This window comes from Manis javanica, chromosome X, assembly GCF_040802235.1.
Source record: "Manis javanica isolate MJ-LG chromosome X, MJ_LKY, whole genome shotgun sequence".
Lineage (NCBI taxonomy): Eukaryota > Metazoa > Chordata > Mammalia > Pholidota > Manidae > Manis > Manis javanica.
Window position 1 is genome coordinate 11,235,677 of NC_133174.1, and position 17,201 is coordinate 11,252,877.

A 17,201-nucleotide genomic window follows, 5' to 3' on the forward strand; every position below is an offset into this window, starting at 1 on the left:
CTCTTAAATATCCTGTTGTGCTCATCACACTCTATAGGTATCACCTACTGGTGTGCTGGTAAACCATCTCTCCCCAAAAAGAAAACGCCCCAATTTGTAGCCTTTGCCAATGTCTCTGTTGTAAATACTCCCAGCAAGGCTGATCACAGGTGGAATTGGGAAGAGATGTGCCTCATTGGCTCATTGGTACTGGTGTTCTCTGTAGTAGACAGCTTTAACTTGCCACTGAATTCTTGTGTTGTGTCAGGATTCTGTGTGCTAGGCAAGAGTTTTTTTTTTTTTTTTTGTCTTTTTGGACTACGGCACTGTTTCAGCTCAATCCCAGAATGTGCTGTTAGAAATGGGGCTGTATTTTTGAAATCGCTAAAGGTGAAACTTCCTTCTTGTGTATGTTTAACTTGTACCACTAGGTGGCACTTTAAGGACATTACAGGAAATTGGCTTTAATGGATTTCTTTTTTAAATTTTATTGAAATGTAATATGTATATTGAAAAGTACACATTGAGCATGCAACTCAGTTTTCACAAGCTGAACACGTGTGTAATCAGCACTGAAATCAAGAAACAATATTACTAATAATACCTCAGAAAGCCCCTCTTAATACATTTTCCAATTACTCTCCTTTATTCTTAGGGTTACTGTTAATGTCTCGTTAATCTAAAGGCATAGATTAGTTTTACCTGCTTTCTACCTTACGTAAATGGAACCATTCAGTATATACTCTTGTGATTGTTTTCTTTTGCTGAAGTGATAACTGTGTGATTCATCCATATTGTTGGGTGTAATTGTAGATCATTGCTATATAGTATTCCATTGTATGTGCAAATATATATTTTCTATCATTGATGGACATTTCGGTAGTTTTCCAGTTTTGGCAATTATGAATAATGCTGCTATGCATATTCGTGTAAAAGTTTTTGAATGGACTATGTTTTCATTCCTCTTGCATAGATTCCTAGAGTAGAACTTCTGGGTCATAGGGAAGGCCTATATTCAGCTGTAGTGGATACTGCCAAAGAGGTTTATAAAGTGTTTGTTCTGATTTATACCCCTATCAATATTGTTCCCATTCCAGTTCTACATCCTCATAAGTACTGAATTTATTTTATGGCTGGTTCCTAACTCTTATGTAATTTTTTTAGCTCCATTTCTAGCCAGCTATTTCTAATTTAATTTTTTAAGTTACCTTCCTCTGATGGACATAGTTCATGAAGGAAGGACTGTGTCAACCCAAAAGGGGACAGTAATCACCATCTATGTATATGCTATCAGTGGTCAGAAAAGATCTTATTCAAATACCCTATCACTAATAAAAAACCAGTGGAGTTGGGAAGGGAATTTAAAATTATAAGTTTAAAATATTGGATGAGTCTATGTGAGAGGTGGGGAACCAGCCAAAAAGGATTTCTAAAGGCCTCATAACCAGATTCCTTTGAATTGTGCTGGTGGTGGGTTCCTGTTTAGTCATGGCCTGTTTGGTGTGGCAAGAGGCATGCCTATGACATCTTCAACCTTATCCAGCGGGGAATATGTGTCTCAAGAGAATCTTGTTGTCAATCACAATTTTGTGAGGTCTGTGTTGTTGACTCTGTAAATGATATTATAATATGGCTGTAGGTATTTGACGAAGAGAGGGTAGGGTTCAGACTTGACTCATCTCTGGTCTATTATTAGAAATTGGAAATAGAAGAACAAAATGCCTTTTAGACCAAAATAAATTACCCAAGATCCTTTAGTTGTAATAGTAAGTCTTATTCGTGGATGTTGTCCATAATCCAGTTGGTTTCAGGAATCCCCAAGGGATTATGCTGTGTGGCTGTTACATCCAGGGACTAGTTGCCCATTATAATTACTGATTATCCACTTCCACTGAAATTCTCCCTGAGCTTCTCTGTCAGTGTTCCCCCGGGCGTCTCCAGTGTTGGATTGGCCTGCTGTAGGAGGCCACCAGAGATGTTCAGTATAAGCTGTCTGCTGAGACAGCCATGCAATCCGAAAGCCTGAAAGAGCTTTTATTTTTTAAAGTATCTTCCCTCCAATATTAGTAGCAGTAATATTCAGTGGCACAAATTTGGATTATGGGTAACTTTCTTATGGGATTTACTTATAATTTAAACTGGCGTCAGAACTTTGTTAGTCTAGGTTTTCATTTTTTTGCAAGAGGGGAAAAGTCCCTTATGTTGAATTGGCTACTACTTGCAGTAGTTGAATGTATGCCTGGGAAACCTAATTATGATAGTAGCTGCCATTATCGAGCAGCTACTAGGTTATTGTGCTTAGTACTCTAGACAGATATTTTGCTTAATCTTCACAATGCTAGGAGTTACATGAGTTATCCCCTTTTGCAGATGAAGAAACTGTGGCTCAGAGAGATTAAGCACCTGCCTAGGGTATACACCAAGTAAGTGCAAAGCCTGGATTTGACTTGAAAGCCTCTGCCCTGTAACTGGTGTGTCCTGTGGCTCTAGTTACTGTGAGATGAATTCTTGGCTTGTCCAGTAGAACCCAAAGCACCACTGGGTTCATTACTAGCTTGTTCCACACATTGATCAGAGGACTTGCTCTTTGCTGGCATTCAGCTTAGGCACTGGGGAAATGATAGTGAAGCAACACATAGATCCTGCCCTCCAAGTGCTCACACATCATCTCCATTTCTGTTTCTGACAGGTGACTTGGGATGTGGATTTTGGTAATTGTTCTTGCAGAGGATTCAGTCCTTTGAATCCTCTCTCTGAGGAATGATCTTTGTGGAATTATGGAGTTTGCTGTGGTCAGTGTGCTGCTGGCCATTGGTTCTGCATCTTCTGTGCCTAGTAGAGATGGGGGTCAGGTGAAAATCAGGCACCAAATAACATTTAGAATACCAATAGGATGCTGGAGATCCCCCTAGAGGCTATAGCACAATTGTCTGCTCATAGGGCTAGAATCAGCCACTGACTTTGTAATTCCCAGTCCTGCCTGCATTCTTGGGTGATAAATGAAGCTTGAGTTTCTTTTTCTAACCTGTCAGTAGCATGAATATTATAAGCTTTAAAAAACCTTTGATCAGTTAGACACAGTTCAGCAGTTCTGCAATTAGATAACTTATTTTTTTAATGAGATTGATTCTTTTTTCCATTTTTATTGAAAAATATTTCACATACATCACTATATAAGTCATACAGCATGATGGTTCGACTTACATATATTGTATTGTGAAGTGATTATACCACAACAGGTTCAGCTAACACCCATTTTCTCAGATATATAAGGAGAAAAGAAAGAAGAAAAAAGGAAGGAAAGTTTCTCTTCATGATAACTCTTAGGATTACTCTTTTAATGACTTTCCCATATATCATACAGCAGTGTTAGCTCTAGACATTGTGTTATACACTACACCCCTGGTATTTATCTATCTTGTAACTGGAAGTCTGTACCTCTTGACCACCTCCCTCCAATTCCCCTTGCACTCTCATTCTTTTTTTGTGGCAAGTCTGACTTTTTTTTTTCTTTTGGTATCATTAATCTACAATTACATGAGGAACATTATGTTTACTAAACTCCCCCCCCCCCCACCAAGTTCCGCCCATTGTAGTCACTGTCCATCAGCATAGTAAGATGCTGTAGAATCATTACTTGTCTTCTCTGTGTTGCACAGCCCTCCCCATGCCGCCCCCCACATTATACATGCTAATCGTAGTGCCCCCTTTTTCCCCGCCCTTATCCCTCCCTTCCCACCCATCCTCCCCAGTCCCTTTGCCTTTGGTAACTGTTAGTCCATTCTGGGGTTCTGTGATTCTGCTGCTGTTTTGCTCCTTCAGTTTTTTCTTTGTTCTTATACTCCACAGATGAGTGAAATCATTTGATACTTGTCTTTCTCCGCCTGGCTTATTTCACTGAGCATAATACCCTCTAGGTCCATCCATGTTGTTGCAAATGGTAGGATTTGTTTTCTTCTTATGGCTAAATAATATTCCATTGTGTATATGTACCACATCTTCTTTATCCATTCATCTACTGATGGACACTTAGGATAGTGCTGTGATAAACATAGGGGTACATATGTCTTTTTCAAACTAGGCTGCTGCATTCTTAGGGTAAATTCCTAGGAGTGGAATTCCTGGGTCAAAAGGTATTTCTATTTTGAGTTTTTTTTAGGAATCACCATACTGCTTTCCACAATGGTTGAACTAATTTACATTCCCACCAGCAGTGTAGGAGGGTTCCCCTTTCTCCACAACCTCACCAACATTTGTTGTTGTTTGTCTTTTGGATGATAGCAATCCTTACTGGTGTGAGGTGATATCTTATTTTGGTTTTAATTTGCATTTCTCTGATGACAAGTGATGTGGAGCATCTTTTCATGTGTCTGTTGGCCCTCTAAATTTCTTCTTTGGAGAATTGTCTCTTCAGTTCCTCTGCCCATTTTTTAATTGGATTATTTGCTTTTTCTTTGTTGAGGTGTGTGAGCTCTTTATATATTTTGGATGTCAACCCTTTATCAGATCTGTCATTTATGAATATATTCTCCCATACTGTAGGATGCCTTTTTGCTCTATTGATGGTGTCTTTTGCTGTACAGAAGCTTTTCAGTTTGATGTAGTCCCACTTGTTCATTTTTGCTTTTGTTTCCCTTGCCCGGGGAGATATGTTCATGCAGGGCATTTTTTTTAAGTTTCTCCAGCAATTCTAATGTCAGCCAGAGTTGGGAATCACCTCTCTGACACTCTTACGAAACAAAAAATATAGGTTAAAATGCCTAACACAAGAGAAGTGCAGGAACATGGAGATTAAATTAAAAATCAAAGGGCTCACCCTTTGCTTTCTAATGTCATTTACCTCTTGAAAAGTCCAAAGTTTACTAATATTAGAACTTACATCATTTACTGTATCCATTAAGCGGTTAAGAAAAAACATAAAACAAGGCCTACAAAGATCTTACTTATCTAGAATCATCTGGTGTAACAGTATTTTCCAATGAGGGAAGCCTGTTGGGTTTCACACAGAAACCAATGCAGAAACAATCACAGGGTCCCACAGGTAAAGAGTGAGAACTTCTGGGTTTAATTTCCTGAATTCTAGTCCAAGAAATGAGAGGAAGGGGAGAGAAAGGTGTGTCCATGGGAGCAAGCACTCTTGCTCTAAAGGGTAGTATTTATTAGTTTACTTTTCACTCAAAATTTCAAAGATAAAGCAATATAAAAATGTGGGGCCAAGGAAAGCTGGTTTTCGAGAATTTGTGTCTTCAAATTTTCACTGGTATAACAGTTCTTCAAGCCTGGAGCTACCCAAAGACAATCATGAAAAATAGGAAGAAAAATTTTATTTCAGACAGGTTCAGCGATATGCATGCTACAGCAAAAAGGCTGGTTATAGCAATTTCATTTCAAACCTGCTGTGCATATTTCATTTCAAAACTGATGTATAAATAAGACATTATTTGACAATGATTAATTTCTGCTAAAATGTAGATTCAACCCAACATTACGCCAATTTACATTTATTGTAGATCCTATTTTAATACTAAAGGTTAAATTTAATCACCAAAAAATGAGAATAACCTTATAGCTACTACTAAGGTAATCAGCTGTGATATTAATTCCTCAATATTGCTATGAAAACATACCCCTAGGTTGTTAAGAGAAATTCAAAACTCATCCAAATGTATTATTTAACAGGAATTCTTCAGTCATCATCTACTGTTGGCTTGATTGTCACTCCTCTTCTTATTTGACCCCAACCAATTAAACGCCAGTGTTTTTCGACTCTTCGGCTAAGGGCAATTTTCTCTCCAACTTCTGTGCACACAGGATTAGTCAATACGATTTTGCCCAAATCAGCCTTGACTGCACTAACTCTTCCTCCCGTCGACAGGGATCCTGCGTTCACCATGAGCACTTCGTTCTTAGACAGCTTTTGCACCTTTGCTGCTTTCTTATCTCCTTCAGTGCGTACACCTAGAAGGCGTCTAAATAGGAAATAGGAGATTTCCAACTCGGTGAAGATCTCAGGTAAAGCTCCAACTGCACCAAGTACCTGCCCTACCATTCTGTCAGCCTGGCACAAAGTGGGGTCAATTTTTGTCCCAACTCCAATAAGACCTCCTGGAGCAGCATACTGGAGATCATTATGCTCAGCAAAAAGGGACACAATTTTGGAAAAGATTGGTTTACACAAGAGTTTTCCTTCACTGTCTTTGGAAACAGTGCCAGGTCTGACTTCAATCTCCTGGCCCACCTTTAAAACTCCTTTCAGAACACTGCCACCAGCTACACCACCCTTAAGGTCATCAACTTCACAGCCAGGTTTATTGACATCAAAGGACTGGATAACAATAAGCCGGGGCTCTGAAGTAAAGTTCCTTGGGGGTACTGGAATTTTCTTTACTATGTACTCATGGACAACTTCAATGTTGTATTTCAGCTGAGCAGAAATTGGAATGATAGGAGCCCCTTCTGCTACTGTATCTTGTACAAATGCAAGAATCTGTTCATACTGTTCTTTAGCCTGACTTTCTTTTACCAAATCTATTTTATTTTGTAGAATCAAAATATGCTTCAGTTTCATGATTTCTATAGCAGCCAGGTGTTCAGAAGTGTGAGGCTGAGTACAAGACTCATTACCAGCTATCAACAGAAGAGCTGCATGCATCACGGCTGCACCATTCAGCATAGTAGCCATCAAAATATCATGGCCAGGACAATCAACAAAGGAAACATGTCTGACTAATTTGAAGTTCCCTTTGGTTCCTGGAATGTCTGTAGGAAACTCATCAGGTGTACTACTTCCACAGGATCTGTAACATTCTGGCCGAGGACAGCATGGGTCATCAAGTTTATAAATCTTGACATTAGCATATCCAAGCTTAATTGCAATATTTCTTTCTAGTTCATTTTTGAACCGGACAGTGTGAACTCCAGAAATAGCTTTTACAACTGTGGATTTCCCATGGGCTACATGACCAATTGTACCTATATTAATTGTGGCTTGTCTGCTGATAACTTCATGTGAAAGTGGAGTCAACTTGGTAACATCCCGTGTGTCAGGTTTCCGCGTTGCGACGACAGTGCACGGAGCCCCTTAACGGCGGGCCCCGCCTCCCTGGGCAGGCCCCCGGGCTGCTCCCGCGGCCCACTGCAAGTCTGACTTTTAAACAGAAGTCATCTTGGTGAAAATTTTGCCCAGCTTTAGATATTTATTTATTTGTGGAACCATATGGCATACACCCCTATTATCTCCATGGTAAATGGACAAGAAAACAGATAAGAAGCCTAGTTAGTTTTCACTGGAGCACCTGTGGCCTTTTTCAGTCTAGGACCTTGGAGACTTGGTTTTCTCATCTCTTAAATGAAGAGTTTGGGTCATCAGTGGTGCCCAGTTGGTCTGGGCTGGCTACATAAAAATCACCCAGGGAGCTTGTTAAAATAGAAGTTTTTAATGCTCCACTTCTAGGAGATTCTAATTAGGGAAGTCTGGGGTAGTATCTAAAAGACTGTAATTTATACAAATTCCCCAGAGAATTCTCCTGTGCAGCTATATTTGGGAACCACTTTGTTCCAGAAGGCCTAGAACAAACAGAATTGAGTTGGGAAAAAAACTTCTGGTGTGTTTGAAGATTCAGGTAATACTGTGTGCCTGGAGCGGGTTCCATATGAGCAAGCTAATGTAGTTATGAGGTAGAGGTAAATTGGAGCCAGATGATGGAAGATCTTTAACTGGCTGAGGGATTGTTTTGTGTGCCATAGGCCTTAGGGACCCACCGAAGGGCTTTGAGAAAATGTGTTTTGATGAGAAGATGCTTTACAAGATTAGTTCCTCAGTGGTGTGCAGGGTGGATTGGACTGGGGGAAAAAAACGTGAAGGCTGGAAAAAGACCTGCAGAAGTTTTTGCAGTGGCCCAGGCGGGAGGTGTGATGAGCACCTGGGCTCAGATGGGAGCTATGGAACCTTTGCAAAGTTAGCCTGCCTGGGTGGAACTGGAATCAGAGACATGTTGTTTTAAGCTACTTAAAAAAAAAATCTGTAATTTATCAGCATTGTGTTCATCTGCTTTAACTACTATAATGAATGATTTTTACTGTATTTGTGTCCAGGAGGTTTTAAAGGAGCCCAGTAAATAAATTCATACAGAGGAGTAGTTGGTAGAAGCAGCAGCAGCTGCTACTGCAGGGAAGGAGGGAGGAAGGGAGGCCTTTACTGCCAAGCAGCAACCCCACCCTTACCCTGCCTCCATACTCTTGGCCAAGGCCAGAAGAAGAGGGCAGAACACCAGGGGCCCCTGGAGTTGGACCTGGCAACCACTGTGGAGAATGTTCCTCTTGAAGGACTAGGTGTGGAACTCGTCATTTGGCATTCAAGTCAAATGAAATATTTTTTCTTTGTTCCTCTTAGCCAGTCTATAGCTCAGTGTTTCCCAAAGTGTGTGCACAGAACATTTGTTCTGCTCGATGTTTATAGGAGTTACATGAAAATAAGGAGTTTAAGCCAAATAAGGTTGGGAACTGCTGGGTTAAGCGAAGGCAAGGGCATCCTTTGCCTCATGGAATTCCAGAGTGTGTGTGACATGCTATGTGTTCTATGGATTTCTAAGGCGGAGATGGACTATGCAGTGTTTCCTAAGATTGATTACCTGTAGATTCTTTTCTCCTCTAGGTCAGGGGCTGGCAAACTGAGACCCCCCAGGCCAAATCTATCCTGCCACTGCTTTTGTGCATTAAGTTGATTGAAGCACAGTCATGACACCTCATTGTATTGGCTATGGCTACTTGAGCACTCAAGCAGAGGTGCACACTTGCAACGGAGACAGAGCAAATGGTCTGTACAACTGAAAATATTTATTGTCTGGCTCTTTACAGTAAAAAGTTTGCCTGTCCCTGCTCTAGGCAGTTGGTAGAACCTGGAACTCCTGGAACCCCTATTTGAGAGATACTGCTATAGGAAGGTATGAGGTGGGTTGTTCTAGCACTGCTTTGTGATGAATCTGCTTACTTTTATTCAGCTTCTATGCTGCTGTTTCTTTCCTCTTGCTTTAAACCATTTTTTCTTTCAACTGTTCACCCATTGTCCAAGACTGAAACTTGGTTTCCATGGGTCATTTTTCTTTCCTTTTACTTTCCACATCCCATCAATCACTGTGGATAGATCAAGTCTCTAGTCAAATAGCTCTCAGATCTGCTTATCCCCATTCCCACCAGATTGATTTAAATGACTATTTCTTATCTTTTTTCTTTGGCCTTTTGACTTCCCTTCCCCCAGCATGGTTTGCTTCCAATCTGTTTTACTCACTGGATTCCAAATAATCTTTCTAAAAAGAAAATCTAGCTAGATCACCTCTCTACTCAAAATCCTGCAGTGGTCCCTGTGGCCTTCAGGATAACCCGCAAATCCTCAACATGGATGTATCAGGTATTGTCTGGTTGGGAAAAGAGAAACCACTCTAGTTCACAGTAATCTCGGTGGTTCTGGCTCAGGGTCTTTCATTAGGCTGCAGTCAAGATGTCAGTCATTGCTGCAGTCATCTGAAGGCTTGGTGGAGGCTGGAGGGTCCACTTCCAAGATGGCTGTTGGCAGGAGGCCTCACTTCTTGCTCCACAGCACCCTTGTTAGAACTGCTTGACTGTTCTCACAGTATGGCACCTGGCTTCCCCCAAAGCCAGTGATCCAGATGGACCAAGGAGGAGCATACTTGAGTGCTTTAACTCATCTCTTTTGGGGGCTCTTTGCCTGGTATCTCAGGGCCAGTTCCCTAAAAGCAGAACCTGAGATGAGGATTCTTGCAAAGAGATACATTAGATGTATGAAATAACTATCTGTATAGTTGAATAACTGAATGGACCCTTCTTCTGGTGGAGTATCGAAATGCTTAGCTTCCCTGAGCCTATGTCCATTTCTGGGGAGCCAACTGAGCAGGGGCCATATTGTCCCATCAACTACAGGAATGGGCAAAGCCCTAGAATTGTTCTCTACATCCTGAGTAGCAGTACCTTCCCAGTACATGTAATCTATCCAGGCTTTTTGTTGCAAAATCAGAATGAAAATAATATTTATCACTTGTGAGTAGAGGAATATTAATATTACAATGAGATACATATTTTTAAAAGGAATCTTTGCTAGAATTTCAGTGGGCTCTTGGCTAAAAGTACATTTTCCTGGCTAATCACATCCTGGCTGGGTACATGTTGTTATATATGGGGTCATGAGGGAAGGACTGCCATTTGCCATATTAATTGTAATCCAAATACCCCTTTCATAAGATTCAGGCATTGGATTTCAATTCAGACAACCAAAACTCATACAAGGGCATATTGTTCATATTGGTAGTAGAGTTCATCCCTCTTTCTCTAATATATGGAGGAAAAAAAGGAGCCACTGTGACCCCCCCTTGTTTTCATGGGTTATCATTCTCCCCAAATTGTTAACTTAGAAAAGTCTGAAAAGCTAAGAAATCTCTCTGGTTCTGCTTTCCAGCTGCTAAGCCTGATGTAAGTCTCAGGCTGTTTTCCAGAAGAAAAGTGAAATAGTTTATTGTGAAGAGGGGCTTTTGCATCTCTAAATCTCATCCTGAGTGTTTATCGTAAAGCTGGGGTTCTTTCCCCATCCCTTTTCCTGGGATAATTCCTGGCCCTGGGGAAGAGGTGCCTTTTCAGAACTTCCTGATTACTGTGTTCCTGGCCTCTCCTGAGATTGGCTACCCTGAATGTTCAAGAGTTGGGCACATTTACAATTGGTTGTAGAGCAGTAGAAAGGGATCAGGGGGTCTTGAGTTTCCTCCTAAGAGGATTGATGGTTAGATTCAACCTGGCATAACGCCGAGGAGTTGTTTATTACTAGTCATAGAGCTAGAAAACACGGGCGCTCGGAAACAGTTTCAGAAAGGTAAATTTGTGAATTTAAAAACCTTTGCAGACATGCCTGACAACTGCTTCCTCATCCTTCTGAGCCTTTTAGAGAGGTTTAAGAGAAAACAGGCGCTCACAAAGATGCTGTAGTACTGTTTCTCAGAATCTTCGTTTTTGTTGAAAAAAGGGTCCAATGTATCATTTCCCTCGGTATGCGCACAAGAACGTGACTTCACACATCTCCCCAAAAAGGCCGCATTCTTTCTGTCTGCTTGGTGGTGAAGGGGACTGTGGATAAGATGAGAGTTCCTGTGGCCAGGATTCTCACTGGGCCCTGGTTGACTAGCTCACTTGCACACCTGTGGGCAATACATGGCTATTGACTCTATAAAAAGAGCTCCACCCAGTGCTCTGCACGCGACATGGTGGCAGGGCTGCAAGGCTGCAGGAGAGCAGAGCAGAGGCTGGAGTGGTGGCAGTGCCGAGGACAGAGGCCCAGAGGACGCCTGTGCGGGACGACTGTGCAGAGAGGCCCAGAGGATGGCTGTGCGGGACAGAGGGGCCCAGAGGCAGAGACTGGCTTGCTGCCTGCAGACTCGCTCTGAGTGAGCAGAATTCTAGTGACTGACCTGCCATCTGGAAATAAAGTTGGGTATAACCCTTTCACCCCAAGAATGTTTTACTGTCATTTTCTTTGGTCACACTGAATCCATAGCGAACTTGCCTGGGGCTGAAACCCATTGGCAAGACAGGGACTGACCAGTTGAAAGACAAAGGACTTGTCTGCCACTCCTTTTTTTCCCTACCTGGCTGGTGGTCTGTGTCAGTGCACACCTGTGGGCTCTGCAGGGGGCCGCACACATAGACTTGGGACCAGAACAAATGGGTTACAAGCAATAGATTTGCGTGTAGAAGGCAAGAAGGGGTCTCCGGTCCAAGTTGTATGCTCCAGCACAGCTCAGGGGAAGCCCTACATTCAGGGCATTATGGGGCTCTCAGCTGTTAATAACAAGCTGAAAGTACGCTTGTGGATCTTGCCATATGGCGCCATTTGTCAGAGCTCACAGGGCGCAGGTGAGCACTTGCATTCCCGAAACTCCCAGCAGTTGTGTGGCTCCTCCACAGTTTTGATTCGGTGCTTCCCAGGTGCTTCAAGCTCAGGGTGCCTAAGAGTGGGCGTGCCTCACAACTGCTTCACCCATGGTTCCTTTCTGGGACAGGCCCTGTTGTTTTCCTGGTACCCCAAGCTGGCGTTCTGGGTGCCAGACCCTCCTTTCTTACATCCGAGCACAGCCTTTCTAGCTAGCTGCACCTGCTTATCATTAGGACTCTGCTGGGCCATCAGCTTCACCTGAGTCCTTGCTGACCCACAAGGCTTAGGTCCTCCTGGAGCCCCCATACTCTCTCACCATAGCCCAAATTCCTCTGAAGCTATTTGCCTGGTCATTTCTCTGCATCTCCCATTGGACTTCAAGGGTCCTGTTCATCCCTGAATGCCAGATCTAGCACAGGGCCTGCCTGCAGAAGCTGTTCAGTAAGTATTGCTTGAATGAATAACACTCCGATCCAAAAGTACCTGAGGCATAGTGACCAACAAGCCCAGTGTTGGGACATGAAGCCTGGGTTCTGACCCTACTGTTTGTGTGGTCTTGGGTGAGTTTCTTAACTTTTTGATCCTCAGTTTCTTCACTAATGAGATGGGGATAATAACTACTTCCCAGGACTGTGATAATGTAGTACAGTAATCCATGCAGAATGTCTACAGTGATGTGTGACACATAGTGTTTAGTGTTTCCTAGTATCTGTTAATAATACTTAGAATAATAATAATACAGTTAACATTAATGGGAAGGAGAAAGCTCTTAAGAAAATCTTGGAACTAGAAATCAGGCATGCAGAGTGCCTACATAATTGGTTTGGAAGAGGTAGGGAGTTGATTGCGAACCAGGGTTTCTAGCTAGGCGAGTGAAAATGTAGGAGCAGACGGGATTACTCTGGGAAAGAATGAATGGGGGTGGGAGTAGGGTAGGAGGGGGTTGGACGGGGGTCAGAAGTACTGAAGACAGAAACTTGAGAAATCCAACCTCTGGGGACAGAGGAGTCAAAACAGGACAGAGATGACGATTACCAGTGAGATACAGTGGCTCGTCAGATGCCAGGGATAGAAAGTTTGGAAAGGTAGTCAGGGGTGCCATGCTGAGCAGAGGAATGTCTACGTGAAGCCTGGAAGAGGCAGGTAGAACCCATAAAGGGGAGCGCATTGGTGCCCTCGGTGAGAAGCTATTTCAGTGGAGTCAGAGGAAGGAAGAAAACATGCTCTTTGAGAGGTTAGCGAGAGCCAGGTCAGGGACAAAGTGGGCCCACCTGGTAGCTGTTCGTTGTGCTGCAGTGTGTGTTTCTGGAATGCAGATTAGGTAGTGGGGAAGTGCAGGACTGATGTCAGCATAACACTTAAGTAAGTCCCGTTGTTCCTATGGAGGGGTCTTTCTCTGCATGTAACATTCGCGCGGCTGGCTAGCAGCTGGGAGCAAAGCACTCTAGCACAGCTGACTGTAGTCAGCCTGGGGAGAAAGGGAGTCTCCCATGATACCCCGTCTTCCTGTGCTCTTCTGCTAGGCTGTGTGGCCCTGGCTCTGTTTTGGAGCGCTTTGGGGGAGCAGTCCTCGCCAGCCTTTCTGCAGTTACTCATTAATCCCAAACCATTCAGCAGCCTCCACCCTTCTGTTCACTTCTTCCATTGTATTCTCTGGCCCTCACCTTTTTAATGGTAGAGACTCTTATCTACTAGAATTTCTTTATTAGGAATTGAATATATATGTATTTTTTAATTCAGTACTTTTTCTTATGGTTGCTTTTTTTCTTTTTAGCACTCAGGTTAAAATTTTTACTTTTTTGTTATTTTTAGTTTGAGCTTGTAAAGCATTGGTTTTTAGCAATATGCATATGTCTGATTATAGAAGACATTCCCGTGACTCCTCTTCCTAAAGCTGAACAACGCTGGAAGGAAGGATGCGAGGGAATTGCAGGAAAAGCAAGACCTGACTGTGCTTGGCTGCAACTTGATCTAAATCAATTAATAGCTGTTTTCCTAAGTGCTCTTCATTATATATTGAAGTGGTTATGTTTTTGCGTTTTTATCCTCCTGTGATCTTTTGCTGCAGTCTGAACAAGCGTCTGAGGCAGAGTTACACTCCCAGCTGAACAGAGCTCCCTCTCAGGCTGCAGAAAGTAGTCCAACAAAGAAGGTAAGGCCAACCTGAGGGTGCTACTGTGGTGGCAGTGTGAGTACCCCCCTCACCCCCGGCCCCCTCCTTCACGGGCTTCTTGCCTGTTAGCACATCTACTGTTGTAAGGTTTTCATGTCCTCATGTGCCTGTTAATGATCCAGATTTCCCAGAATTTGGGTTTTTTGTGAAGATTAGGGTCCTGGTGACTCCTGGGCTTGACCTTGATGTCACTGACAGTTTGTACTTCTCTCTTCAACCTCTCAGCTGTGACAGCCTTGCTTTTGGCAAGATCAGGAGGTGCTGTGGGGAGGGACAGATGCCTTCAGCAGAACTGTGCAAACTGCTAAAACACCAGGCGAGCCTCTTGGGGGTGGGGTAGTCTCCCCTTTTTCATGTTTGAACCATGGTCCCTTGTTGTATCCTGGTGTGTTCATCTTAGCCAGCCCGTGTCACCGAGTCATGGGCCGTTTGCTCCATATGTACCACTCACTCATGGTGCTCTGCATTGAGCTTCCTGTCTTCCTGTTGTCCTTCCCCATTTTCTCAGGCCCTTCTGTCAGAGAGCAGGCCCTGGGCTTGGGAGCACAGGTGACGTAGGAGTCTCCAAGGAAGCAGGCCAACTGCCTCCTTCCAGAAGACACTATGGCACTTGAGCTTGACTTCATGTAGGAATTGGGGGTAGGAGAATGATGAGCATAGGACTGAGATTTTTACAAACTTTGAAACTACAGCTATATTCCAAAAAGCCCCAAATGAGGCATGAGGGAATTTTGTCTTCAGTTAGAGAAGGTGCCATGGTGTGAGGGGCACACAGTATTTTAAAAAGAGAGGAAGGAAGGGAGAGGGCAAGTGGCAAGTGGGTCACTGGAATATGACTCCTGTGTCCTTCTAGGTAACAAAAAGAGGTAATAGACTGCAAGCATGAAAAGGGGGGAGGGGAGACAGAAAGAAGGGCTATTGGAATCTTATGTCCCTCCAGTTCTTGCTCAGCCATGAATCAGTTACATATTCTCAGGTGTGGAGTTTGAATAGAGCACACATCTGACCTTGGGGCTGGACCTGGAGGAACATGGGACCTTGGCATGATACGGGGGAGCATTTCATCTTTTAACTTTTTTGTGTTTTTTTCTTTTTTTAATCTGCAGGACATACCATATTCTCAAGCCCCATCAAAGCCTATCCGTAGGAAATTTCGACCTGAAAATCAAGCTGCAGAAAACCAAGAGCCTTCCACCACTGTTGGTGGGACAGCTTCTGGAGCAACTGTGAAACCCCATCCAACAGTCCAAAAGTAAGTAGAACAGATAAATGAGAGCAAGGTCAGAAATTTCCCTTTAAATTGTCATATATATATAAAAGTAAATATGTTTACAGTTATACTCCTATCCTTAGGAGGGTGTGATTTTTATGGTTGTAGTCTTACCTTACTCACCTCTATGATGGGATTACAGTCTCCCAAGTAACATAGAAAGAGGCTTTCTAAACTACAGACTTCACCTGACCCAGGGGGCAAGCGAGTACAAGGCTGTGGAGTGTTTCGGTTTGGTTTGATTTCTTTCCCTTCCCCCTCTTTCCTTCCTGCCCCTCTTCCTTGTGCTGGCCCACATTTCCCTAGGAGGAAAACAGTCATATAAATGGTAGTTCTTCCTCTTCGCCTGTCTTGTCTCATGTTCCTTGGGGCACGTGGCTGGCCGCTCAGACCCACTCTCAGTGACATGGTGTGTGATTCCTCTTTTATCCCCATAAAGGGTTTCTGTTGTTGGTCATCAGTACAGAATGGTCACATGTAGAACCTACAGGTATCTGTCTGACCATATGTACCAGACAGCGGGTGGAGGGTAGGGACACCTGTGAACACGAGAACACTGCTCTGAACAAACCATCCTTTCCCAAAAGGCTTTGGCTTTAAGGAGAGCTGACCAAGTTGCCCTGTAGGTAAACTGAGAGAGGCGCAGAGGACAGACCTGCTGTTGTGCGTGACTTCAAGTGAGCCTGACTGCCCACTAATGTAAATGCTCAAGATATGCCCTGACACTGTCCTAGAGGCCCTGCAGATTTCAGGCTGCTGCCAATTTTCTCTTGCTTACACTGTTACAGAAAGAGAAGCAGCAGGTTCTGTGGGTGCGATTTGCCTTTGAAGCCAAAGTCACATTTTGAATCCATGCAGTGCTTCTCTTCAGATGATGGTTTTTGTTTTTCCAGATGGGCAGTTCTCTGGTGGTGTCAGTGTAAAAGGAGCTGTATTTTGTCTTTAATGGTCACCAAGAACTGACCATCTTCCAGCTACTCTCGAGCATAGGGGACAGATCCCTGTCAGGGACAAAGATGGCTAAATTTTCTTCCATGCTTCACCCCAGCTTTGCACTTTAATCTCCACTTCACTTTAATGCTAGGCAGTTGTGGCTACAACATCCTCTAGAGTGGTTGGCAGGGCAGCTGGTGGAGTTCCCAGAGATCTTTTTCATTTTATTTTCTTTGTCTGTTTTTCTGTTTTTATAGCCTTATTGAGATGTAATTCACATAGCATAAAGTTTTCCCTCAAGTACACAGTTCAGTGGTTTATAGTCAGAGTTGTATAGCCATTATCAGAATCTAATTTTAGAACATTTTCATCACTGCAGAGTGAAATTCTGTGCCCAGTTGTAGTCATTTTGCTTTTCTCCTTCCCCCCCAGCCCCAGGCAACCACTAATCTACTTGATGTCTTTATAGATTTCCCTGTTCTGGCCATTTCATGTAAATGGAATCATGCAACATGTGGTCTTTTGTGTTTGGCTTCTTTCATTTAGTATAATGATTTCATGGTTCATCTACATTGTGGCATGAATCCCAACTTAATCTTTTTTATTACTGAATAATATCCCACTGTATGGACAGACCACATTTTATTCATGCATTCATTAGTTGATGGACATTTGGGTTGTTCCCACTTTTAGCTACTAAGTGTAATACTGCTATACTATTTGTGTGTAAGTTTTTGCTTAGACTTATGTTTTCATTTGTCTCGAGTATTCCTTTCAAGTTGCCTAATCCAAACTGCCCTCCACCCCCTACTGCAGATACCGATTGTAAGCCTCAGGTGGTCACCTATGCCTCTGACCCACCAGCTACAGATTGGAGGTTCCAACAGCCTCCCCCCCTTAGTTTTGATTAATTT

General features: G+C 43.0%; 1 protein-coding gene across 10 annotated transcripts in view; it reads left to right on the forward strand.

The window, feature by feature from the left end:
- Nucleotides 1-17,201, forward strand: part of REPS2 (RALBP1 associated Eps domain containing 2) — a 234,520-nt gene that overhangs the window by 185,244 nt on the left and 32,075 nt on the right. For 8 of the 10 annotated variants that reach the window (XM_073228224.1, XM_037020519.2, XM_037020520.2 and 5 more), the window contains 2 exons: nucleotides 13,980-14,063; nucleotides 15,191-15,336. In XM_073228224.1, coding sequence (XP_073084325.1) covers nucleotides 13,980-14,063; nucleotides 15,191-15,336 — 230 coding nt within the window. Of the gene's footprint in view, nucleotides 1-5,658; nucleotides 5,795-13,979; nucleotides 14,064-15,190; nucleotides 15,337-17,201 lie in introns of those variants that run through there. The other 2 variants (XM_037020525.2, XM_037020524.2) reach the window with 2 other exon arrangements.